Source organism: Myodes glareolus, chromosome 1 (genome assembly GCF_982192425.1).
Source record: "Myodes glareolus chromosome 1, mMyoGla1.1, whole genome shotgun sequence".
NCBI lineage: Eukaryota > Metazoa > Chordata > Mammalia > Rodentia > Cricetidae > Myodes > Myodes glareolus.
The window spans coordinates 72438461-72462158 of NC_142026.1; the positions used below are offsets into that span (position 1 = coordinate 72438461).

A 23698-nucleotide genomic window follows, 5' to 3' on the forward strand; every position below is an offset into this window, starting at 1 on the left:
TGCAGGACTGTACCTCCAGCTGGGGGAGCAGAAGATCACAAATTCAAATAGCAGAATCCAGAACCAAGAAACCTGGATTCGCAGGTAGGTAAAGGTGGCTCGACTCCAGAAGAAACACATATACATGCAATTCAGCAGGCTGTGCCTAGTTTGTGGGGAGAATAACGTGCTGGGGAATTCGGATGTTGAACCCACAAAGCTGTAGGAAGGAAGTTAGGGGCTCCCTGAAGCTAGGGTGACGCTTTTGCACATCTGAGACAGGAAGTGGTGGTTTGGGTGTCCTACAGAAAGTGACTGATTAGACCCAGGGCCCAATATCTCATATACACTCAGCTTGGACTTTGCCTCTGTGGGAATGTGGAGGCTTGCCTTCCCTGGCCACACCTCGAATCACCGTCTTTCTTGATACTGGCACCCAGATCTAAACGTATCAAGAAAGTTAAGAGAACTTGAGGGACCTTGGAGAGGTGAGAGCCCTAGAGAAACCCAGAGACCCCTGAGGTGGAGGTGAAAGAGGTGAAGAACCGAAAGGAAGACAAACATCAGTTGATTAGGCGTGAGAAAGATAGGAAAAGTGCCCTGAGCAAAGGCTGGCCTATCTCAACCAGTCTTCCAGCGAATGTGGCCATAAAAGCAGGTTTCTTCAATCCTGCACACCTGAGGACTGCTTCCTGACCTGGGAGACCGAGCTTCTCCACTTTTACTACAGAGCACAGCATGTGGAGCTACCTGTTCTGGCTACCAATCATCCTAGCTCTATGGGCTATCGCTGGCATCTGGATTGTGTGAGTAGCAGAGGCAGGACTAAAGGATGCTTGGGGTCTGAGGGAGAAGGGCTGGGGTCTGGATTCTTGGGTCTGAGGGAGGATAGCTGGGTGTTGGAGGGCTGCTTGTGACAGAAGAGGAGGGGCAGAAATTTGTTAACACAGTGAAGTGTTTTGTTTGGTCAACAGAAGGGAAAGCTATCCACGAGCCCCTCACTGACTTCCTGTATTCCTTCCATCTATCTCAGTTTTGCAATTGCCGTGGTTAACAGATCTGTGGATCTCCAGAAAGGCTTCCCCTTTATCAGGTTTTTGTGGCTGAGGGGGTTGATGGGGGAGGAAAACGGAGGGCCTTACTTCAGAGGAGCCAAAAGATGACCATGTTAATCTTCTGCAGTAACTGTGGGTCTTATGCTCCTCAGAGCTGCATTTTCAGCCAAGTACTCAATACAGGAGCTGCCCTAGGTAAGTTCTTTCCTTTTACTACCGGCCCAGAGCTACCCAAAGGGTCCCTAACTCCTCCTTCCCCAGATCGGGACAACTGGCCCCTCTTCCCAAGAGAACACATCCTACCTAGCCCTCTTCCCTCAGACCCCAAAGCCCTGTACCTCCAATACCTCCAAATATCCTTTTCCCTTATCCTACTCTTATCTTCCTGTTCCAAGTCGTCCCCTTCATCTAGGAACCCTGCAGTGAGTTTAACTCTCGCTCATGGCTTTCCTAGCTATTTGGATCTGCATTGTGCGCTATCATCAACTCCGGGACTGGGGCGTGAAAACATGGCAAAACCAGTTGATTCTGTGGTCGGGACTCCTCTGTGCCCTGGGCACCTCCATAGTAGGCAATTTCCAGGTGAGATGCGCTGGGAGTCAACCTGGATGGGGGTGGTCAGCCTCCGGAAACCGAACTACAATTCCCTATGTTTCCCGCGGCTTTTGGCCGCTCTTTCTGTAGACTTGACTCGCAAGGCTTTCTGGGATTTGTAGTTCTCATTAGTCGTGGGCCACGCTGGAGCTTAGAGGGCTTTGTGGAGTGAGCAATCTGTGCTAGGTTGTGTACTCAGAACCGTGTGAAACCCTTCTTGGAGTTGGGAGTATTTTATTGCAGTCTCCAGTCACCGTTTCATTTAATCATGAAATTACTGCAATCGGTACAAAGGTTGAGGCCTCTTACTATACAGAATCTCCACCGAACTCTATGCAGTCCCCTTGACCAAACCCTAAAAGAGCAAGCTGTTTGTCTGTGGATGGTCAGAAATGAGCAAAGACTCATGGACTCTAGTCCCGGCATTTGTGAAGCTCTATAGATAATTGTAGAATGAATGACTAGGCAAAGGATAGGAAATCCTTTGCTAAATCTCCCTGGTTTATTTTGTTACTGATTTTATGTCTGTCTCTGCCGTTCAGCCTCTGGGTGGGAGAGACCATAGGACGCTCAGACTGCCTCCACTGGTCATTTGCCTAACAGTTTATTTGCGTGTTCATTTACTCCTGGGTTCCTCAACCTACTACTACTACTATGTTATTGTTATTATATGCCTTCCTTTATTTTTGCCGGCCAGTGGTGGCGCACACCTTTAATCCCAGCACTGGAGACAGAGGCAGGCTGATCTCTAAGTACTTGAGGCCAGTCTGATCTACAGAGTGAGTTCCAGGACAGCCAGGGCTGTCACACATAAAAACCCTATTTTGAAAAACCAACCAACCAAATCCACCCCCTTTCCTCCCCACCCCCACTTTCTTTTTTTCCCCCTGAGGCTCTCAAGTAGCCCAGGCCAGTTTGGAGCTCAGTATGTATTGGAGGATTGCTTTGATTCTTCCAGATTCTCCTGCTTCCATTTCCTGAGTTCTGGGAGCCCCACTCCTGTTTCATGGGGCACTGGAATCCAAACCCCAGCTCTCTATGGACTGGGCTGCCTTCTTAGTCCCTGTTGCATTTTATTGCCTTTCTAAAGAACTTCCTAGGCCTTTCTCCAGTTTTCTCCTCCCTCCATGACTTATTATTTAAGACAAGGTGATTCTCTGTGTTGACCTTGAATTTACATTCTTATCTCAGCACCCAGAGTGCTCGGGTTGTAGTAGGCCGGTGCCTCTACCCTGATCTTTCAGGACTTTTTTGTTTGGTTTTTTTGAAACAAGGTTTGTTTGTAGCTCTGGTAAACCTGAAACTTACATGTGTGTGCCATCATATCTGGCCTTACTAAAAAATATTTATGTTCATTTTTAACACGTTTTTGTAAGTAACAAACCATTATCATATCAGTGAGATTTTTACCTGTCAAGTATCAAAATCTGGGAATGTTGAGCTGGTTCAGCATGTGAAGGTGCCTGTCACCAAACCTGATAAGCTGAGTTTGATCCCCAGGACTCAATAAGAGAGACTTAACCCTTGTACCTTGTTCTCTGACCTCCACACATACTCCATGGTGTGACACCCCCTTCTTCACACAAAATAAGTGCAATTTTTTTGTTTGTTTGTTTTTTTGAGACACGATTTCTGTGTAGCCCTGGCTGTCCTGGAACTCACTATGTAGACCAGACTGGCCTCGAACCCAGAGATCCACTTGCCTTTGCCTCCAATAATTTTTTTAACCTAAATTTTGCTGGGTGCGGTATGAACCCATTCACCTAGTGCTAGGGAGGTGGAGGAAGGAGGTCTAGGAATTCAAGGTCAATCACAAATTCAAGGACAACCTGGGCTCTGTGAGACCCCGCCTTTAGGGCTGGGGCTGTAGCTCAGTAGTAGGGTGATTGCCTTGATACAGGAAGTCTTAGGTTCAGTCCAGGTTGGGGTGAGGAGGCAGGAAGAACCGGTCTCAAAAAACCTAAAACTAATAAAAATATTTCCCCTTAGGGTGTGTTTCCCTTTCTACACTTTGAGAATGCCAAGATTTTTTCTATTCCCGTTTCCTGAACACCTACTTTGTGGGCCGTGCTATGTGGTATTGAGCTTTGAGGACCTAGCAGTGAATTTAAATTTAAATGGCTCAGCGATGAAGAACAGTTGTTGCAGCTGGGCAGTAGTGGCGCGCACACCTTTAATCCCAGCACTCTGGAGGCAGAGGCAGGTGTATCTGGATCGAGCGAGTTCCAGGACAGGTTTCATAGCTACAGAGAAACCCTATCTCGAAAAAACAAACAAACAAAACAAAACAAAACAAAAAACTAAAAAAAAAAAACAAAACAAAACCCCCAAACCAAAAAACCAAAAAACACCAAACCAACCAACCAACCAACCAACCAAACAAAAAGACCACTTGTTGCACTTCTGGAGAACCCAAGTACTCCTAATCACTTGTAATTCCAACTTCAGTGGATCTGGCACTCTCCTTTGACCTGCATGCACATATACACAAATAAAAACTGATACACACTTTGTGGAGCTGCTAAAGGCCAAGGAACCTAGCCTGACAGTTGGTGATATGATGATATGATGGCAGGTTCTATGTGTGTGTGTGTGTGTGCGCGCGCACGCAGGGGTGGGAGGAAGGGGGAGAGAGGTGAGGTGGAGGTGGGAGTTGATGGTGGTGGAGGTATTTGCATGCCTCACCATGTGAGTAGAGGTCAGAGGATATTTTTTTTTCCCCTTTTCGGTTTTTCAGGACAGGGTTTCTTTGCATAACAGTCCTGGCTGTCCTGGAACTTGCTGTGTAGACCAGGCTAGCCTCAAACTCACAGAGATCCGCCTGCCAGAGGACATCTTTTAGGAGGTATTTCTTTTCTCCCTCTGAAGGTCCCTGAAAGCATTTACCAGCTGAGCCATCTCACCAGTCCTGGGCTTTGGGTTTCCAATTACATCTGTTGGACTAGTCCAAAGTCTCTACGCTCTATCATTTATCTTCCCCCACCATAATTTTATTTTCAATTCTCCCCCCCCATCCCCCAGGAGAAGAACCAGAAGCCCACACACCTGGTAGGAGCTTTCCTGGCCTTCATCCTGGGCAACCTGTACTTCTGGCTACAGTTCTTTCTGTCCTGGTGGACGAAGGGCCTGCCCCAACCTGGGCCCCGCTGGATTAGGCTTCTCCGCCTGAGTTTCTGCAGCCTCTCCACCATCCTCATTGTGGCCAGTATCCTTCCCAGGGCACTGAACTGGGCAAAAGTGCCTTTTCTTCGGGGTTGGCCCTTTCACCTTTGCTGTGTGCCATAGTGGGTGTCCCTTAGTGTCCGTCCAGGATCACAGCTCCAGCGGAAAGCAGAAATCACAGAACTCAGGCGTGGTGGTGATGCAAGCCTGTAATCTTGAATACTTGAGGGAAGATTAGGAGTTCAAGGCAAGCCTGGACTACGTGGAGGACTTTGTCTCAAAAACAAAACAAGTGTAGTAGATAGCATTGACTTCGAGGTCAGATGGGTTGCTCAGGAACCTCACTTTCTCCGAGTACGATGTAGAGGAACTTCTACCGGTTTCTTATATCCCTGAAGTGCCTCTGTTTCTACTCTTATCAAATGCAGGTAGTTGAGGCTGAGGCAAAAGGATTACCCTGAGCACGAAGCTAGCTTGGGTTCCTTAGTGAGACCTGTCCTAAAAGACAATGCAGGTAGCTAACAACCGATCTGTGTTGTGAGGCAGATAAACGCCGGCGTGAAGCAGCGGCTAGCAAACAGGAATGAGAAGATTCTGTTAATAATTGGCTGCCAGGAGCCCCAGACAGGCAGAGCCACAGTAGGCTCGGACTGGGGAGGTCTCTCGACAGGAATTAGTGACAGGTTGCAGATAACTTGTGCTGCTCCACAAGACCAGCTGCTCAACCATCTCCCAACTTGAGGGTTCATGTAAGTGACCTGGGAAGGTCTTGGTGGGAAGGAGTATTTGCCCCTGCATAACTAGAAATGCTACTAACTAGAGCCAGCCAGGTGTGTGTGTGTGTGTGTGTGTGAGAGAGAGAGAGAGAGAGAGAGAGAAAGAGAGAGAGAGAGAGAGAGAGAGAGAGAGCGAGCATGAGCAGGGTGAGGAAGGGAGAGGAAGACAGACGTGGAGGAGAGAATGTCAATCTAGCAATGCAGTCCAGGGCGGCCTCAAACTGGCTCTGTGGTCAAAGATGACCTTGAACATTTGATTGTTCTGCCCCTACTTTCTGAGTGCTGGGATTCTAGGTGTGGGGGATCACACCTATTTTTTTCTGGTTCTGAGAATTGAATTCGAGGCTTTTCATAAGCTAGGTCAACATTCTACTAATTGAGTTATATTCTTCAGCCCCACCTCACCCTTTTAAAACACTGGTTCATTTAGTGTGCACCTATGAAGGTACGTGTGGGGTGCTGGAGTGGCACAGCACTTACATGGACATCAGAGTTGGTTCTGTCTGCCATGTGATTCCTGAAGACTGAATCAAGGTTATATACAGGCTTGGAGGCAAGCCACCTTGCCTGTCTCACCTCTTGGCTTTTCTCTCTCTTTCTTTCAGATTTATTTATTTTTATTTTATGTGCATGCATGTCTGTGTGAGGATGCCCTGGAAGTGGAGTTATAGACGGTTGTGAGCTGCCATGTGGTTGTTGTGAATTGAACCAGGATCCTCCAGAAGAGCAGCCAGAGAGCTTAACTGCTGGGCCATCTCTCCAGCCCTGGAAACTGCCACTTTTAAGAAGCTTTGAAGTCCATGAATGAAGGCAGACTGGGTGCATAATTGTAATGCTAGCACCAGGAATGCTGAGGCAGGAGGATCGTGAATTCTGTACCAGGGAGACCATCTTAAGGAGCTAAAACTCAGTTGTAGAGGGGCTTGCCTAGGAGAAGTGCTGGGTTCAATATCTAGTCTCCTTCCAAAAGACTGTATTTTGCAATTAAGTTTTGGAGGGGTTTTAGAGAATAACTTACAGATGAGAAAACTCCATCAAAAAGCATGCTTAGGGCTGGAGAGATGGCTCAGAGGTTAAGAACATTGGTTGGTCCTCCAGAGGTCCTGAGTTCAACTCCTAGCAACCACATGGTGACTCATGGCCATCCATAATGAAATCTGGTGCCCTCTTCTGACCTGCAGGAATACATGTAGGCAGAACTCTGCATACATAAAGCATGCACAGAAGGGCAAATGGCTTAGCACGTAAATGTACTTGTCTCCAAGCTGAAGATCTGAGTTAGATCCCTTAGGACCTTCATGGTGGAAGGAGAAAATGGATCCCACCAGGTTGTCCTCCGAGCTCCACACAGTGCTCATGCACAAGGGCATTAATGAAAAGATGTTTACACTGATAGAAGATGATAGGGAGGGAAGGGACAGGTGTTATGAGAGGTTCCAGAAAGCAAGCACTGTCTCTTCGGGACTGGCCCCTGGAAGGTAAGAAAGCTGACAAAAGTTTTTTTTTTCCTTTCTTTTTTTCTTCTTCTTCCTTCCTCCCCCACCCCCCTTTTTTTCCTTTTTAGATAGGGTCTCACTATGTATCCCGGGCTGGCCTGGAACTCACTATGTATCCCAGACTGGCCTCAGATTCACAGAGATCAGAGATCCACCTGCATCTGCATGAGGCACCACAACCACCAAAAACCAAAGTTTTACGGAGTTGAATGAAACGAGTTAAAGCAGTGTGTGTGTGTGTGTGTGTGTGTGTGTGTGGTGGTGGTGGTGGCAGGTGGAGCAGGGCAGAAGGTGACCTGCTGGTCTAGGGATTGGAAATTCCTAAATCCCTTAAAGAGAACAGGAGAACAGGTTTGGGGCAAGGAGAATTAGTTCTGTTAAGCAGTTAATGTGGAGGAGGCTGGGGTTACACAATAGGGGAGGAACTAGTAAATAGCCTGAGACTAGTGGGCACCAGGGATATGTTTAAGGAGTTATTTACCTGGGACTGGTAATGTAGCTCAGTCAGTAGAATCCTTGCCTCGCATGCAGGAGGTTCTGGGTTCATCCCCCAGTACCAGATAACTAGGTTGTGGTGGCACGTGCCTAGAACCCCGATGTTTGGGAAGTGGAGACAGGACTGGAATTTCAAGGTCATCTTTAGCTAGGTCATCTCAAGTTCAAGGCCAGCCTGGGCTACCTGACAGCCTGTCTCAAAAAAAGCCCAAACAAAGAGGGGAAACCCAAGCAGCAATTCAGCTGGAGGTAGCAGAAATGGTTGAGAAAACAACAGGAGAGTCCTGGGATCAGGAAGGACTCACAGAATGGAAAGTGAGTTTGGAGCATTGGTACTCCATTCCTCATCAAAGTCATCTGGGAGGGCAAACCCAGGAGCAGCCGGAGAAGGGCGGGGTTTGGAAAGTACTGAGGATAACAGCTAGAGTCCCTTTGAAGGGATAGGGCTGAGGCTGGTGACACCAAAGATGGATTTTCCTGGCCTGAAGTGCCAAAGCATCTGAGGGGGTGGTCAGGGCTTTAGCATGTAAGCATGTGACCCTTGACACTGGTGTGAAGTGATCATCCTGTACTCCCAACGGATGCGTTCTGCCTCTGCTGCCTGCGAATGGGCAGTGGCCATGCTGCTCTTCGTGCTATTTGGATTCTTTGCCGTGGACTTTTCCAGCTTGCATGGCTGCACCCTGCACTTAGAGCCCCAACTGGACTCCAGCCTCCCACAGACTCCCACTGGGTCTTCAAATACACCGATGTCACAGATGCTCTGACTAGGCCCTGCACTACTGGCAGAGGAAGAAAGACAGGGCCAACCCAGGCTCACCCCATGATGAGCTGGAGGCTGAGGTGGACAGTCTGCCTGATGGCGCACGCTGAGTGAACTGGTGCTCACCACTTAGAGGGGCAGCATCATGGTACCCACCTGTCCCATGATTGGAAGCACCCCAGGAATTGAGAGGCGAAGACCAGCCAGCTGTCCCTGATCAAGGCTATTTATTAATTTTGTTGTTGTTGTTGTTGTTGTTGCCGCCGGCGGAATCAGACAGACGCAGGCAGGATCACGCAAAACCAGAACCAGAATTCCTTCCGGGAGAGCAAATCCGTACAGAAGGTCGGAGGGGAAGGGAGAAGGACTTGGTGGGGAGCAGGGGCCCAGGAAGGGGAGTGGGGGTTGGGGATGACACAGAGACAGAGGGCCCTGTCCGGATCTGCTAAGCCACCCCCAACCAGCTCCCATCCCTCCCCCACCCCACCCGCAGAGATTGATCAATAAATAAAATAATAAATTAATCAATAAATAAATAGAAACAGCTCCCACCCCCTTTTTGCCCTAGAACCTCCCCCCATTGGGCATGGCCCCTGGAGCCCCATCCCTGCAGGGCAAGGCCGAGTTTTATGTCCCCCGCCTCCCAACATACTCCTTGGGCCTTATATACAGATTCACAGTAGGGGGGCAGGGAAGGGGGGTGGAGGGGGCTCCCCTCCTTCCCTGACCCCCTGGGGTCAGGGTAGAGGGGTTCCATTGGTGGTCAGGAGCTTCTTGTCCTTAGGGGGTCCTCGGCGGGGAGAGCTGCTCAGATCAGGGTCGGGGCGGCCTGGTGGGGGCTGCAGGCTTCGGGGTGGGGTACCAGCAGGCCGGGTCTGGGCTCCGTTTTTCTCATCTGTGAAGGAAGAAGTAATTTTGTATGGGCTGACAGGCTGCTGAAACCAGGTTGAGGCTCCTGTCTGCTGGTCTCAGTCGCCCCAAGAAACCAAAGTTGGCTGGCATGATGGCCCAGTGGGTAAAGGTGCTTGTCACCAGGCTGGATGACTTAAGTCTGATCCCTGGGACCCACAGAGAAGGAGAGAGAGAATACTCCGAGCTGTCTTCTGACCTCCACATGTGCACCATGGGGCTCACTCTCCCTACACAAAAGTAGTGATAACAATCAGACCAAATTCACCACCTGTGGGACTTCAAGTCCCAGAGACAGCTGCCACAGGGAAGCATACCTTTTCTAATAGAGGTGCCTTGTAGCTTCGGAAAAACCTACCCAGCTTGTCTGAGAACCAGGTTAGTCCATCACAAGAAATTCTCAGCTCTGAGGCAACCACAGGGCTGATAACTGCAGTACCCCTTATTGATAACTAGGTAATTCTACGGGAATGGGGCTCACAGTGTTGTGAACTGTTTTTTGGGGGTCTTAGACCCTTCTGGTTCAACTGGCCCGAGGAAGGCCACACCTTGTACACATATGCTAGCACGTGTATGCACATGATTTTGTGTATACATCAAGCTCAGCATCAGAACTCAATGTAGACTAGGCTGTCCTCAAATGTACAGAAATTGCGGCTGGAGAGATGGCTCAGAGGTTAAGAGCATTGCCTGCTCTTCCAAAGGTCCTGAGTTCAATTCCTAGCAAGCACATGGTGGCTCACAACCATCTGTAATGGGGTCTGGTGCCCTCTTCTGGCCTGCAGGCAGACATGCAGACAGAATATTGTATACATAATAAATAAATATTTTTAAAAAATGTACAGAAATCTGCCTGCCTCTGCCTCCTGAATACTGGGATTAAACACCACTATGCTTGGCTTATTTCTTTTATCTATTTATTTGTTTTTCAATTAATTATTAATTTTTTCTTTTCTTTCTTTCCTTTTTTTTGTTTTTTGAGACAGGTTTTCTCTGTAACTTTGGAGCCTGTCCTAGAACTAGCTCTTGTAGACCAGGCTGGCCCCAAACTCACAGAGATCCGCCTGCCTCTGCCTCCTGAGTGCTGGGATTAAAGGTGTGCACTACCACCACCTGGCATTTTTTAAGACAGGGTTTCTTTGTGTAGATCAGGCTGGCCTGCCTTGAACTCACAAAGATCTGCCTGTATCTGACTCCTGAGTGCTGAGATTAAGAGCATGGGGAACCACTGCCTGGAACTTCCCTTACTTTTTAAGTGTGTGTGCGTGTCTGTGTGGCGTGTATGTGTTACAGCTCCAGTGTGGAGTAAGAAAGAACTTGCAGAAATGAGTTCTCCCTTCCGTCACGTGGGTCCTGGGGACCTAACTTGGGTTGTCAGGCTTAGTGGCAAGCACCTTTAGAGGAGCCCTCTTGCCAGTCCCCACTTCCTGAAGTTGCCTTTGTAAGGTATTTTGTTGCAGCAACTTGTCATTTAACTAATCCTCCTGGGCACTGGCACTGAGGCCTGAATAACTTTGTTGTGAGAAGTTTTCTGTGAGTTACAAGGTTTTTCAGTATCCCTGGTCCCCACCCACATGATGCCAGTAACACCTTCCTGCTCTCCATGTGAGAAGATCAAAAAGAATCTCCATACACTGCCAAATAACTCCCCAGGGAGGCTGAATAATGCCACCCCCCCAGATGTTCACATCATAAAGCTGGGGACCTGTGAAAACGCTGAGCTCATCTGTGTGACTCAGGATAATCCCTGTGGGTGGGGAGACTACCTGGGATTATCTGGGTAGACCCAGGTTAGTCACCCGAGTCCTTAAATGAACCAGTCATGCCAGGGGCAGTACAGTGGTACTGGCTCGAGGATGTGGCCACAGGTGTAGGTAGGAGCCGCAGAGCATAAAAGGACAGCTCTCAGGACGACACCCTGAGGTTAGCTTGAGTGTTGCGCCTCCAGGACAGTACGATGAAAACTCTGATCTGTTTCAGGGGGCCAACTTTGAGGTCTTTTTTTTTTGGAGCTGTCCCTGAACTCACTCTGTAGACCAGGCTGGCCTTACAGAGATCTACCTGCCTTTGCTTCCCAAATGCTGGGGTTATAGGTGTGTACCACTACCAGCCGGCTTGAGGTCATTTATTAATGACTCCAAGGTCAAGATGAGCCCTATCAAGAGTCAAGCTACTAGTGTCCTCCAGTGGCTGCTTTACTCATTGCTGAGTTCTCTGTGTTCAATCCCTTCTATGGGAATGGGGACAGAGGGATGTCAGGCTGATTTCACTGGACTCCTGTGTATTCAGGATGCTCCCACAAACAGAGCCTTCTTTTCTCTGTAAACCCCTCATTCACTTAGAATTCTCATCTTTGCATCTCTGGTTGCTATGGCAGACACACCTGTACTGTACTACAGGCTAAACGTTGTGTCCCCATAATTCACACGCTGGAATCATCACCCCGAAGTCAAAGGGGCCTCTGGGAGGATGATTAGATTTTGAGGGTGGAGCCTTGATTAGTGCCATGGGATTAGTGCTATGAGATTATCAAAGGCCTTAGTGAAAGCTAGATTGATGGTGCCTGCCTATAATTCCAGCAGCTGGGATGGAGGCAGGGGGGTCAGGAGTTCAAGATCATTTGTATCTACACATGGAGCCTGAGGCCAGTCTGGGATAGATGAGAGCCCATCTGAAAAAGGCAAAAAATGAACCCTAAGGAGATATAGAGAGAAGAGGTCATCTGTGCACGAGGAAATGGACTGCTGACAAACACCAAATCTCTGTGCTGCCTTGACCTGGCTAAGAGCCCTGGCCGCCCTTCCAGAGGACCTGCATTCAATACCCAGTTTACAACCCTCTGTAATTCTACTTCCGAGGGCTCTGATGCCCTCTTCTGGACTACATACATACACACACACACACACACACACACACACACACACACACACACACACCAAGCATGCACACAAAAACACCCATGCACACAAAATAAATAACACTTTTTGAAAAAATAATTTTATCTTGCTTATTTCTGAGAAAGAGTATCATGAATATCTCTCTGGCCTCAAATTTGATACATAGCTGAGAATGACTTTGAGTTTCTTTCATTTAAAAACACTTTTAAAAAAAAAAAAAAAAGATTTATTTATTTATATGTATATGAGTGCTCTATCTGCACATATGCCTTTATGGCAGAAAAGGGCATCAGATCCCATTACAGATGGTTGTGAGCCTTCATGTGGTTGCTGGGAATTGAACTCAGGACCTCTGGAAGAGCTCTTAACCACTGAGCCATCTCTCCAGCCCCATTTTTTAATTTTTTTTTTTAAAAATTTGCCAGGATGTGATGGTGCACGCCTTTAGTCCCAAACTTCGGGAGGCAGAGGCAGGGGATTTCTGTGAGTTCAAGGCCAGCCTGGTCTATAAGGAGCTAGTTCCAGGACAGGCTCCAAAGCTACGGAGAAACCCTGTCTCGAAAAGCCAAAAAAAAAAAATAAAAAAAAAAATTTATGTGTATTGGTATTTTGCCTGCATGTCAGATCCACTAGAACTTGAGTTACAGACACTTATGAGCTGCTATGTGGGTGCTGGCAATTGAATCCAGGTCCTCTGGAAGAGCTCTTAAACATTGAGCCATCTTTCCAACCCTCATTTTCTTTCTTTATTTATTTTGTTTTTCAAGACAAGGTTTCTCTTGGTAGCCCTGGTGGTCTTGGAACTCCCTCTGTAGATCAGGCTGGCCTCAAACTCAGAGAGATCCTGCCTGCCTCTTCTTCTTGAGTGTTGGGATCAAAGGCATGCATCACCATTGCTTGACTGATTTTGAATTTCTGATCCCCCACTCAACAAATGCTGCCTGAATCACAGCTGTGAGACACCTGTCTCATCACGTGGTGCTAGGACTGAGGCCGGAGCGTAGTGCACGCTGGGCAAGTGCTCTATAACTGAGCCACATCTTCCAGTCCTATTTGTTTGCTTTCAAACAGTTTTACTAAGTGACCAAAATGGCTGGAACTAGTCACCCAGAATGGCTTTGATTTCTGGCAACCTTCCTGCCTCACCTCAGCTTCCTGAATGCTGGGACTACAGGCATGCATCTCCATACCTGGTTTCCTATTGCTTAAAAAGTCACCCAGATTATGTTTTTTGCTTTTCTTTTTCTCTGTTGGGGATTGGACCCAGGAACCCTTGCTAGGTAAATGGTCTACCTCTGAGCTAACCCCAGGCCAGTTTATGCTACCCTCTTATGGAAACCTGGGTGAATTACAACCCCTCCCTGAGGCCTGGCCTCTGATCTTCCCTGTGGAAGCCAGATAAGAACTATGTCCTTCAATGCCAATGACATTTGGGTCCTGTAAAGTGAGCCACTAATATGTCCTATCTGTCCTGCTCATTGTCCCCAGTATCAGGCACACCAGAATGGCTGGTAAATATCCCACGGAACAGAGTTCCACGGCTCCCAACATGAAGGCCACTTTTTCAGGAGTCCCTTTTTAGAGCCCAGCCTCTTGTGGGAAATCTATTCCCAACAGTGCAGGGGAGGCCTCAGCAAGACACTGAGCAAAAGTTCAAGAAGTGGGCCAGTCTGGCTCCTCCAAAACGAAGAGAAGGCAGAGTTTGCATCCGGTCACCCTGGCTGCGTGGTACCCACCTGCTGCGTGGTACCCACCTGCTGCGTGGTACCCACCTGCTGCGTGGTACCCACCTGCTAGGGCCTGCACAGAGGGCTGGTCATGAGTGCTCAGCAGCTGTGCCTGGATGGTTTCTACCACTCGCTTGAACCGACGGCTGGGACCTGCAGGGCGATGGGCAAATAGGAAACACGGTCACTCAGAGCAGAGGCAGGCAAGGTCCCTCCATCAGGCAAAAGACTGTCCTCCTTTAAGGTTTAACTTTGCTGACTCTGTTGGGCCTGCGTCAATAACTGGTTCCCAAATGGATCTCTGTAGTGCACCTAAAGAATACGATTACACCCTGACATCTTCATTTGAATACAACGATAGGTGCTGGTTTCTATTTAAATAGATGTTGTTGCTCCCTTAACTTTCCTTAAGAATGTTGAGAAAAAAAATGTAAGAAAAATAAGTGAAGGGCTGGAGAGATGGCTTAGTTGTTAAGAGCACTGGCTGCTCTTCCAGAGGACTTAAGTTTGACTCTTAACACCCACATGGTGGCTCACAACTACCTGTAACTCCAGTCCCAGGGAATCTGATACCTTCGTCTTCCTTGGGCACCAGGCACACACATGATGTACAGACATACATGCAGGCAAAATATTCATATACATAAATTTTTTTTTAACGTGAAAAATAAGCCTGGTGGTGGTGCTGCACACCTTTAATCCCAGCACTCGCAAGGCAGAGGCAGGCAGATCTCTGTGAGTTCGAGGCCGGCCTGGTTTACAGAGTGAGTTTCAGGACTGGCTCCAAAGCCACACACAGACTGATGTGGGAGTGCCCTCTGTGTGCTGTGATTACCATTAATGATTAAAGAAACTGCCTTGGCCTGTTGATAGGGCAGAACTTAGATAGGTGAGGAAAACTAAATGGAATGCTGGGAGAAAGAAAGGCAGTCAGGGAAATGCCATAGATCCACCACCGGAGATTGATGTGCTAAAACTTTGCTGACAGGCCACGACGTCATGGTGAGATACAGATGAATAGAAATGGGTTAAATTAAGATGTAAGAGATATCCAATGGGCTGGAGAGATGGCTCAGAGGTTAAGAGCACTGCCTGCTCTTCCAAAGGTCCTGAGTTCAATTCCCAGCAACCACATGGTGGCTCACAACCATCTGTAATGAGGTCTGGCGCCTTCTTCTGGCCTGCAGGCATACACACAGACAGAATATTGTATACATAATAAGTAAATAAATAAATATTTTAAAAAATATTTCTTAAAAAAAACTTTTTACAAAAAAAAAGAGTTATCCAATAAAAAGCTAGAGCTAATGAGCCACGTAGTGATTTAATCAATGCAGTTTCTGTGTGATTATTTCGGTCATGGGTGGCTGGGATGAACAAGCGGCTCCTCCAACAACAGACAAACTCTATCTCAAAAAACCAAATTTAAAAAAAAGAAAGAAAAGAAAAAGAAAAAGAAAGGAAGAAAATGTGTGTGAGAAAGAAAAAACAAACAACCATGGACTGGCAAGATGGCACAGTGGGTATAGACACTTGCGGCAAAGCCTGACAAGCCCAGTTTACCCCTGGGATCACATGGTGGCAGAGAACTGATGCTCACAAACTGACCTGTGACCTCCATGTGACAGCTGTGCCACACACACTTAATGCAGCCTGCTTTACAAGCTCTTAGAGCAAACTCATCCCCTCGCCATAACATATTAAAGCTGGTGGCGAAGAGAGCAGATGAGGAATACACCTATGCATGTACTTCTAACATTAAGACCCAGGAACCAAGAATTGGAAGCAAGGCATTCCTGTGGTTTTTCTTCTGTCAGGCTAACTCCTGATGGTTATGGCTACCTGGAGTTAAAATCCCAAGGCTACAGCTGAGCTCAGGAAGAATTCCGTGGGTAGACTGGTGATGTCTGGTCTGGGTAGCATACTTATGTTTGAGGCTAGCACGCTCACACTTCTAATAGAAGATGAGAAGGTAGCACAAAGTACTCCACAGATTTCTCTCTTTGACAAATGAGTGATTACTGATATCCATAAAATAATCTCATTACACACGCCCATGGAAAGACTGGGAACGGAAAGCCTGTGGGGGAGGGGCTCATAGAATCAGAATTCCGTGATGATTTCATATTCTTGCTGTCCTCCTGTGCTGAAAATTCTATTTAGAGACCTCGAATACCCCAAGGCTGGACAGGAGAGACGCACCAGAGATGAGAGTAAAGGTGACAGAGTAGATGCCACCTCCACTACTGCCATCTCTTCGGGGTGAGGGCTCTGGACCCTCAGAGGAGCTGATGTCCACCTGGAAGCGGACAGGCTTCTGGAAGACGGAGGGGCCACCGCTGGCCTTGTATTCGGCCCTGAAGCTGGTCTGTGACAGCACACTGTGACTCAGGCTGGGGATCTAGAAGGTGAGGACACAAGAATGGGATGAGTCTAAGGGACAGACAGACAACCATCTCCTGGCTCTGGACAAGGAACAAGTCTCATCAGCCACTGGGGAAAAGAGTAACAAACAAGGCCTTGGGAGGACCCAGGCCACTGGTGCCTGTAGTTCCTCTGCCCTACATTCAGAAGAATGAATCCAAATCCATGTGGTCTCCGCTATCTATGGGATAGTTAGAATCATATGAAATACACTTCTGAACCATATGAAATACACCTTTCCCTTCCTCCACAAGTCACATGTCTTGGTAATTACAAACCCATCAGTCCTACAGCAAAGGGCTGTGGGACTGTGCTAAGTAGGAAGCGTTAATGTCCACTGAGAACGGTCTTTACCACCCTCAGATTTTGTGGCAAGGCATGGCAACTCACTCACCTTCCACTGGTACTCAGGATTCTGCTACTTAGGGTCTTATTTCAGCACTTTAGGTTTTGGCTCCTATAGTCTGTTCCTGCCTCCCTGTCCAATACGGACCAAGGCTAACTCTTGCTGGAAAACTACAAATCCCATGAGTCTCAGAAGGAAGACGGGCAGAGTGGCAGGCAGTGTACCCTGTGGTCAATGGGTGTGCTCTCACCGACAGAAAGGCATGAACAATGTCCGCTTTGATGCTGCTGAGAGGTTTGTCCTTTAGCACGAGGAATATTTGTTCTTCTTTGTCCAAGGAGATGAAGTTCCCGAACCAGGAACGTTTTGCCAGCCTGGGTGAAAGGGGGATAGAAGCAGGAGGGTCAGGAAGACGCGAAGAGATAAATCCCCTCAGTTCCCATTCGGCTCCTTCCCTTGTCGAACTCACTCGGGAGAGGATTCTGGGGTCAAACTGGACATCTCCTCAGCGGTGGGGACTGGACAGGGAGGAGAGAGAAAGTAGTCAACACGTTTTATTATTTATGGCTCTCTGGGTGCAGACACATCTCAAACGGCTAACCTTAACCCAGGAAGTCTGACCTGGCCGCTTCAGGAAAGGCAGTGGTTAGGCCACGCCTCTCAGGGTGGGTCTCAAGCCCCATGGACAGTTGAGTAGGCAACCCAGAATACATCATACAGGGCCTGTCCCCATCTCCTCCCCGAAACCCCCTCTTCGCTCCAAACCTTATCATCTCCATTTGTCTTAGGACTTAGGAAGATTGCTCTTTTCTACTTGAAGACCCCCCATGGAGATGGCTCAAAGGACATTTTGCTCCTCCTTCTCACATTAGAATTCAGAAGTTGGCAACTCGTCTTGCATCTGCTGAAACCCCTACCCTGCATCTTGCGCCGGTGGAAGCGAGGGGAGCCCAGGAAACTGTTGCGAATGGAGTTGAGACGACTTCTCCAGGCAGCTCCCCCGACACCACCGCCTGGGCTGGGAGGTGGTGTTGTTCCCGGGGTCCCAGTAGGGCTTGCTCGAGGCGTGTGCAGTGGTGAGTGCAAGGGGGTTCCGCCGGAGGAGCGTGGAGAGCCTGGTGGTCCGGGCAAGGGTGTGGAACGGGCACTGGGGGGCGGTGGCTGCTCCCCAGCGCCCCCGCCTCTGGGGCCCCGAGAAGGCAGCGTCTGTGTTTTGGAAGTTGGGGAGCCACCGCCTCTAGCCTCATCTCCAGCGCCTGGCTCCGGCGAGAAAGAAAAGACCGGACTCTGTGGAAAAACAGGACCTAGTAAGAGTTTGGACTACAATTTCCAGGATGCTTTGGAAGCACTACTTGCTCAGACTCGCTAGGGAGGGCTGCGAGGCATGCTGGGAATTGTAGTCCAGTCAGCCTCACCTACACTCAGTATTTGAGACACTGGCACTGTTTCCGATCACCATACTAAAGCTGCAACCCCAACTTAAGCAGAGACTGGCACAATGAATGTGCTCAAAGAACTTATGATAAGTGATTAAAACCCTCGGATACACTACAAATCCAAACCTAAGAAGACAGAAATGGGGTCTTTGACACTTCTGGGGGTAAGAATGACTCATGGAACTGTGTTTTCTGTTCAATCTTTTCTGACTTCTCCGTACCTGTCTCAATTCACCTGAGGGTCTAGCCTTACCCTTGGGCTGCTCAGAGGGCTGGAGGACAGACCAGTGGAGGCTCCACTGACGCTGCGGGATCTGTTTACAGGATTAAAAAAGCAAATCTGAGAGAGTTTTAAAGGGTTCAGATAGTCCTTCATTTCCATGTCCTCCCAGATGAGGGAACGAGGACCAGGCAGGGGAGTGATTTGTCCTGGGCATGGAGAACACTTGAGATTGAGCAGGGTCCAGAATGCTCTGCTCCCTCTATATTCTGGGGCTGAAGATCTTCCAGAGGGGACAGATTCTCACCTCTGACTGTGCTGGGCCATCTCCAAGGCCCGTCTGGTAGGCACTGGGGAACCACCACTCCCAGCATCGGTGATGCTCAGGACTTCCATGGACTTCCGCTCTGGCCTCCGCTTCCCATGTCTGCTCAGCATGGGAGAATCCACACGCTTCCGAGGTGGGTCTGAAGGGAGAGAGTATCAAACCCCTCAGTAGGTAAATTTGCTCAGCTGTACACAACACATACACACTGCCTTGTAAACTGATGGAGAGCTGGGCAGTGGTGGCGCATGCCTTTAATCCCAGCACTTGGGAGGCAGAATCAGGTGGATGGATCTCTGTGAGTTCGAGGCCAGCCTGGTCTAAAGAGTGAGTTCCAGGACAGGTCCCAAAGCTACATAGAGAAACCCTGTCTTGAAAAACAAAACAAGCAAACAAACAAACAAAAAGCAAACACATGGATAAACTGAGGCCCAGAGCAGAGCAAGGTTCTCAAAAATATCTAGCTGTCTAAACATGAACTCCCAGGGCCTATAGCTCCCTCCTCCCTTGGAGACCCTGGGATCTGAATGCCCAGTCTGCCTTCTCACCAGCATCATTCCGTGGAGGCAGGTCCTGGTCTTCGCAGCTGGGATACCGCTCTTTTCGATCCAAAAGCAAGTAATAGATCATCTTTTCTTGGTTTTCTCTGAGACAGAAAAGAGGGAGGCGGTTAAGAAAGGACTGAGGTCAGAAATCAGTGCCCAGAGCTGGAGAGATGAATGAAGGTGCTTGCCAATAAAGTCTGATTGGCCTGAGTTGGATCCCTGGGACCCATGTGGTGGAAAGAAAGAATTGAGCTCCTGCCAAGTTATTCTCTGCTCTTCACAAACGTGCCTTGGCACCATCCCTCCTTCCATATGTAAATAAATGTAACGGGGAAAAATGCATGTAAAATTAGGAAATTTGGGTCCTGTGGTTCCTTGAGCTCAGGCAACCTAGTAGATCTGTCCCCAGATCCAAGGGTTCAAGTCTAGACCCCACCCCTCCCACCACAATCCTTCAAGTCCAAGGCCTTCTCTCTCGGACCTAGGTGTTCAGGTCCTATTTCTCTTCTCTGACCCAGAATGCCATTTTCCTACAGTTCAGCATAGTTGTCTTCCTGTGATCAATGTACATCACAACAGTAACAGTAGCTAACCCTGGGGGCACTTACTAAGTACTTATTCTACATAAAACAGATATCGTCCATGCCTGCATTCCTCTCCAGGTCACAACTGTTCCTGTGTGCACACCAGCTCCAAGTCTTGCCTCTAGTCTGTAGATCCCCTAAGTCTGGACATGGTACACCCCCTGCAGGCAGTATAGGGAACTGCCACAGCCCACTCAAAGGGTGAAAGGATCTTGGGAGCTCTTACTCCTCGCTTCGCAGTTCTCTGTGCAGCCGCTCACGGTCTCTGAAGCATCCCAGAGACGCCATGCTCTCCAGAACATCAGGGTCCAGTTCTCCATTGGAAGGCAGGCTCCGCATAGCTACCCTGCGACCTGGGGCTGGCTCCAGGCAAGGGTCTGGTTCGTGTTTCCCACCCCTGGAAGGTTGCAGAAATGCTTTGTAGAAACCAGCATTCGTAATAGAACCTTTATCATCCTAGGCTTAGGTCCCATGCCCAGGCTACTCCTCCCAGAACCTGGAGAGTCTGGGTCCCCAGCTTGACTTCCTTGGACCTAGGAAATAAAGATTTAGCTCTCCTCCCTCAGAGCATAAGTTCAGACCTCAGTCTTCCTCCTTCAGACCCAGGGGGTCCAGACCCTAGTTCTCTCTCTGACTCAAGAGTCGTGAACCCCGAGCTCCCTTCCACCGCTGGTCCGACCCTCTTCAGCTTTGTCCTCTTCTGCCAGGACTCATAAGTCTGAGACTTAGTTACTCCCATCCTGCTCCACCCATCAGGAACACGGCATCCCACTGTCCACCCCTCCGGCCCCAACGCCCTACCTCCCTTGGGTACCCAACTGTTCAATTCCCTCTTACTCACAGGTACCAGGGATGTTTCTGAATTTGCTCCAGCTGTGAAGGGGTAGGTCACGGAGAAGCAGAAATTAGGTCATATACACAGAGAAGGTGAGCAATTAAATAAAATTGATTAGAGCTGACTCTGGGGGGGTCCCTGACCTCCTCAACCAGAGGCAGGATGGCATATCATGTTTTCCTCTGGTTGAAGTAAAGCGTACTGTATTGTGCGCCTATAGACTGACCATTATTAGACCCTGGGTGGCAGCTTTCTGCATGCACAGTGCCAGCCTTTCCAACCACTGCTAATCGGAACGTAAGCCATCCTCAAGGCCTGGGACTCCCTGGTTCAACGTTGAACTGCTTTCTCTCTAGTTTATAAGTCTGAAGTTTGGCTGGACCTTGGTCTTGTAGCTTAAGTAGTGAACTCAACCATCTATGGATTTATAGGCGGAAACTCGTCCCATGACCCCCTTGGTAATTCCGTCACCTCACGCACCACTCCTCTTCTGCCAGTCCCTACCAACTTACGCTGAGCCTTTTTTCTGGCTCCACTTCGATCATCCCCCTCAGGAGGCTCTGGCAGTCCGGGGGGATGAAGTGTGGCATGTGGAAGACCCCGCGTTTCACCTTCTCCAGCAGCTGGCGCAGGTTGTCGTCATCGAAGGGCAGAGCCCCCTGTGCAAGACATTAGCAAGACCCCTTAGTCAGGGTTCTCCATCTACGGGTCACGAACCCTCTGTGGGGGGAATCTCGGGAAACACAGATGTTTACACTATGATTCATAACAATAGCAAAATTACAGTTATGAAGTAGCAATGTAATAATTTTATGGTTGGGGGGGTCACTGTAACACGAGAAGCTGCATTTAAGGGTCGCAGCATTAGAAAGGTTGAGAACCACTGCCTTAGGAGGAGCTTAAGATTGGCCAGGTGAGGTTCCAAGCACTAATGATGCATTCATATATCTCACCGTCACAATGGACACAAGAGGCCCCCAGGGAGGACACTCTTAATAGCCTCACCTACAAAGCTGGAGATGTAGTTCAGTTGGTGGAATGCTTGCCTAACATTCAAGAAGTCCTGAGTTCGATTCCTAGTACCAGTGTAGTTGCACATGACTACAATCCCAGAATTTGGGAGGTAGTGGTCAGTTACATCGTGAATTCAGGGCAAGTTTGGGTGACATAACACACGGCCACAAACAAAAATCTCACACACACACATAAACCAGAAACAAAACAAAAACGTACCTCAAAACCAAAATAATTCTCACTTGAAAAAAAATAATTTTATTTAGGTATATCTGTGTGTGTGTGCCACATGTATACAGGTGCTTTGGAAGCCAGATCCCTTGGAGCTAGAGCTACACACAGTTGTGAGCTGCCTGATGTAGGTGTGGGGAATTGAACTCATGTCCTCTGGAAGAGCTGTAAGTGCTCTTAGCCACTAAACCACCTCTCCAGCCCATAATTCTCACTTTTGATTGGGAAATTAAGACACAAGAAGCTTGGCAATTTGGCAAGGGCTGTCCAGGGTGTAACACGTAAGTGACATAGAGATTTGCAAGGGGGAAGTGTGTCTCTAAAACACTGCTGCGAGCCTGAGGCCAGGCTACACAGTGAGACCCTGATTCAAACAAACGAACAAACAAAACAACAGTGGGGCAGTGGTGGCGCACACCTTTAACCGCAGCACTTGGGAGGCAGAGGTAGGCAGATGTCTGTGAGTTCGAGGTCAGTCTAGTCTACAGAGTGAGTTCCAAAACAGTCAGGACTATAGAGAAACTCTGTCTCAAAAACAAACAAACACACACAGAAAACAAAACAAAACAAAACAAAAAACCCTAAAACAACCATCCAACCAAACAACCAAAAGAACACGTGGAACATTTGGAGATACAGTTCAGTAGTAGTGTTTGCCTGTTGAATACCAGTCCCTGGGTTCGATCCCAGTACCGTAGAAAGTCCCACCACGCTTATCATATTTGCCAGGCATGGTGATGCAGCTTGTGACACTAACTCTTTAAGAGGCTAAGGCAGGAGGACTGATGCAAGTTTGAGGCCAGCCTGGGCTACATAATGAGTTTTATTTCAGTGTGGATTATGTAGCAACACCAAATCTGAAAGAGAGTAAAGCAGAAGGAGATTTTAGGGTGTGGTGGCTCAGCGGAAAGGAATAATAAATAAACAGGTACCAATAAAACAAATGAGAGGGTTGGTTGTGGTGTAATTTTAGCATTCAGGAGGCAGAGGCAGCTGGATCTTCTTGGGTTCAAGGCCAGCCTGGTCTACATAGTGAATTCTAGGCCAGCCAGGGTTACCAGTGAGACCCTGTCTCAAACTAACTAACTAACTAACTAACTAACTAACTAACTAACTAACAACAACTAAAGAGGGCTTGGTGTGGTGGTGTACACTTTTAATCCCAGAATTTGGCAGATTTAGGAAAGCAGTCTCTGCTGGTTCGAGGCCAGCATGGTCTACATAGAAAGACCCTGTCTGAAACAAACACCAGCACAAAACAAATAAACGAAGGAAGCAGGAAAAAATCAAATGGCTGGGAGTGTGTGCAGTAGCGTGCTTGTCCAGCAAGCACAAGCTGTGCATGATCCCCAACACTGTCTCTGCGGAGACACGGAGTTGACTCCTGTAACCCTAGCACCCAGAGGAGGTAGGCACACACACGTTCAAGGTTGTCTCCAGTGACAGAATGGGGTCAAGGCCAGCCTGGGATATATGAGAACCTGTCTCAAATAGGACCATGAAACAAATAGGCATGTGCTTCCAAGCCTTTGCAGCAGGGTTTGATCCCTGGGACCCATACGGTGAAGGAAAGAATTGCCTCCCGCTGGTTGTCCTCTGACCTCATGCCTGCCTTGGATACACATACGCACGCACGCATGCACGCACGCACACGCCCAATGAATACATAAACGCTTAAACATAGCAAAAAATAAGAGAATAAAAAGAGAAACAAAGAGAAAAAAAATCCAGGCTGAATGGGACTAAATGGGATGATGTCATAACCAGGATTGGGGACAAAATAAGGGAGTCTGGTTTGACCTAAGGAGTTTGGAGGAGGGCTCTTGGGAGAGGTGATGTTGTGTCTTTGGGTTTTTCCAAGTGTCTTAAATGGTTGTCCCTTGTA

At 48.4% G+C, this 23698-nt stretch overlaps 2 protein-coding genes across 7 annotated transcripts in view; one reads left to right on the forward strand and one right to left on the reverse strand.

Moving 5' to 3' along the window:
- Tmem150b (transmembrane protein 150B) lies at positions 1 to 8554 on the forward strand. Of its 5 annotated transcripts, none has more exons than XM_087909587.1 (7): positions 1 to 84; positions 710 to 785; positions 954 to 1072; positions 1162 to 1229; positions 1489 to 1616; positions 4650 to 4833; positions 8116 to 8554. In XM_087909587.1, exons 2-7 carry the CDS (start codon positions 759 to 761, stop codon positions 8322 to 8324), a joined length of 735 nt encoding a protein of 244 aa, XP_087765713.1. In that variant the 5' UTR covers positions 1 to 84; positions 710 to 758; the 3' UTR covers positions 8325 to 8554. The 5 variants fall into 5 exon arrangements, with proteins under 5 accessions (XP_087765713.1, XP_087765710.1, XP_087765711.1 ...); XM_087909584.1 differs by having other exon boundaries at positions 3 to 84; positions 1013 to 1072; XM_087909585.1 differs by lacking the exon at positions 1 to 84 and adding an exon at positions 270 to 467.
- Positions 8531 to 23698, reverse strand: part of Brsk1 (BR serine/threonine kinase 1) — a 27138-nt gene continuing 11970 nt past the window's right edge. For both annotated transcript variants that reach the window (XM_048426835.3, XM_048426836.3), the window contains 12 exons: positions 21081 to 21227; positions 20575 to 20606; positions 19960 to 20130; positions 19153 to 19250; positions 18587 to 18746; positions 18313 to 18373; positions 17541 to 17910; positions 17093 to 17141; positions 16874 to 16997; positions 16056 to 16254; positions 13917 to 14006; positions 8531 to 9215 (listed from right to left, as the gene is read on the reverse strand). In XM_048426835.3, the coding sequence (XP_048282792.2) occupies positions 9058 to 9215; positions 13917 to 14006; positions 16056 to 16254; positions 16874 to 16997; positions 17093 to 17141; positions 17541 to 17910; positions 18313 to 18373; positions 18587 to 18746; positions 19153 to 19250; positions 19960 to 20130; positions 20575 to 20606; positions 21081 to 21227 (1659 nt within the window). In that variant the 3' untranslated portion in view covers positions 8531 to 9057. The remainder of the gene's footprint in view (positions 9216 to 13916; positions 14007 to 16055; positions 16255 to 16873; positions 16998 to 17092; positions 17142 to 17540; positions 17911 to 18312; positions 18374 to 18586; positions 18747 to 19152; positions 19251 to 19959; positions 20131 to 20574; positions 20607 to 21080; positions 21228 to 23698) is intronic.

What these genes read in the sequence shown, in the direction of transcription:
- Tmem150b (XM_087909587.1), top strand. Translation starts at nt 759, where the DNA reads ATGGGCTATCGCTGGCATCTGGATTGT. An exon ending in CAATACAGGAGCTGCCCTAG is followed by an intron (nt 1,230 to 1,488) that starts GTAAGTTCTTTC and finishes TGGCTTTCCTAG; the next exon opens with CTATTTGGATCTGCATTGTG. An exon ending in CCATAGTAGGCAATTTCCAG is followed by an intron (nt 1,617 to 4,649) that starts GTGAGATGCGCT and finishes CCCATCCCCCAG; the next exon opens with GAGAAGAACCAGAAGCCCAC.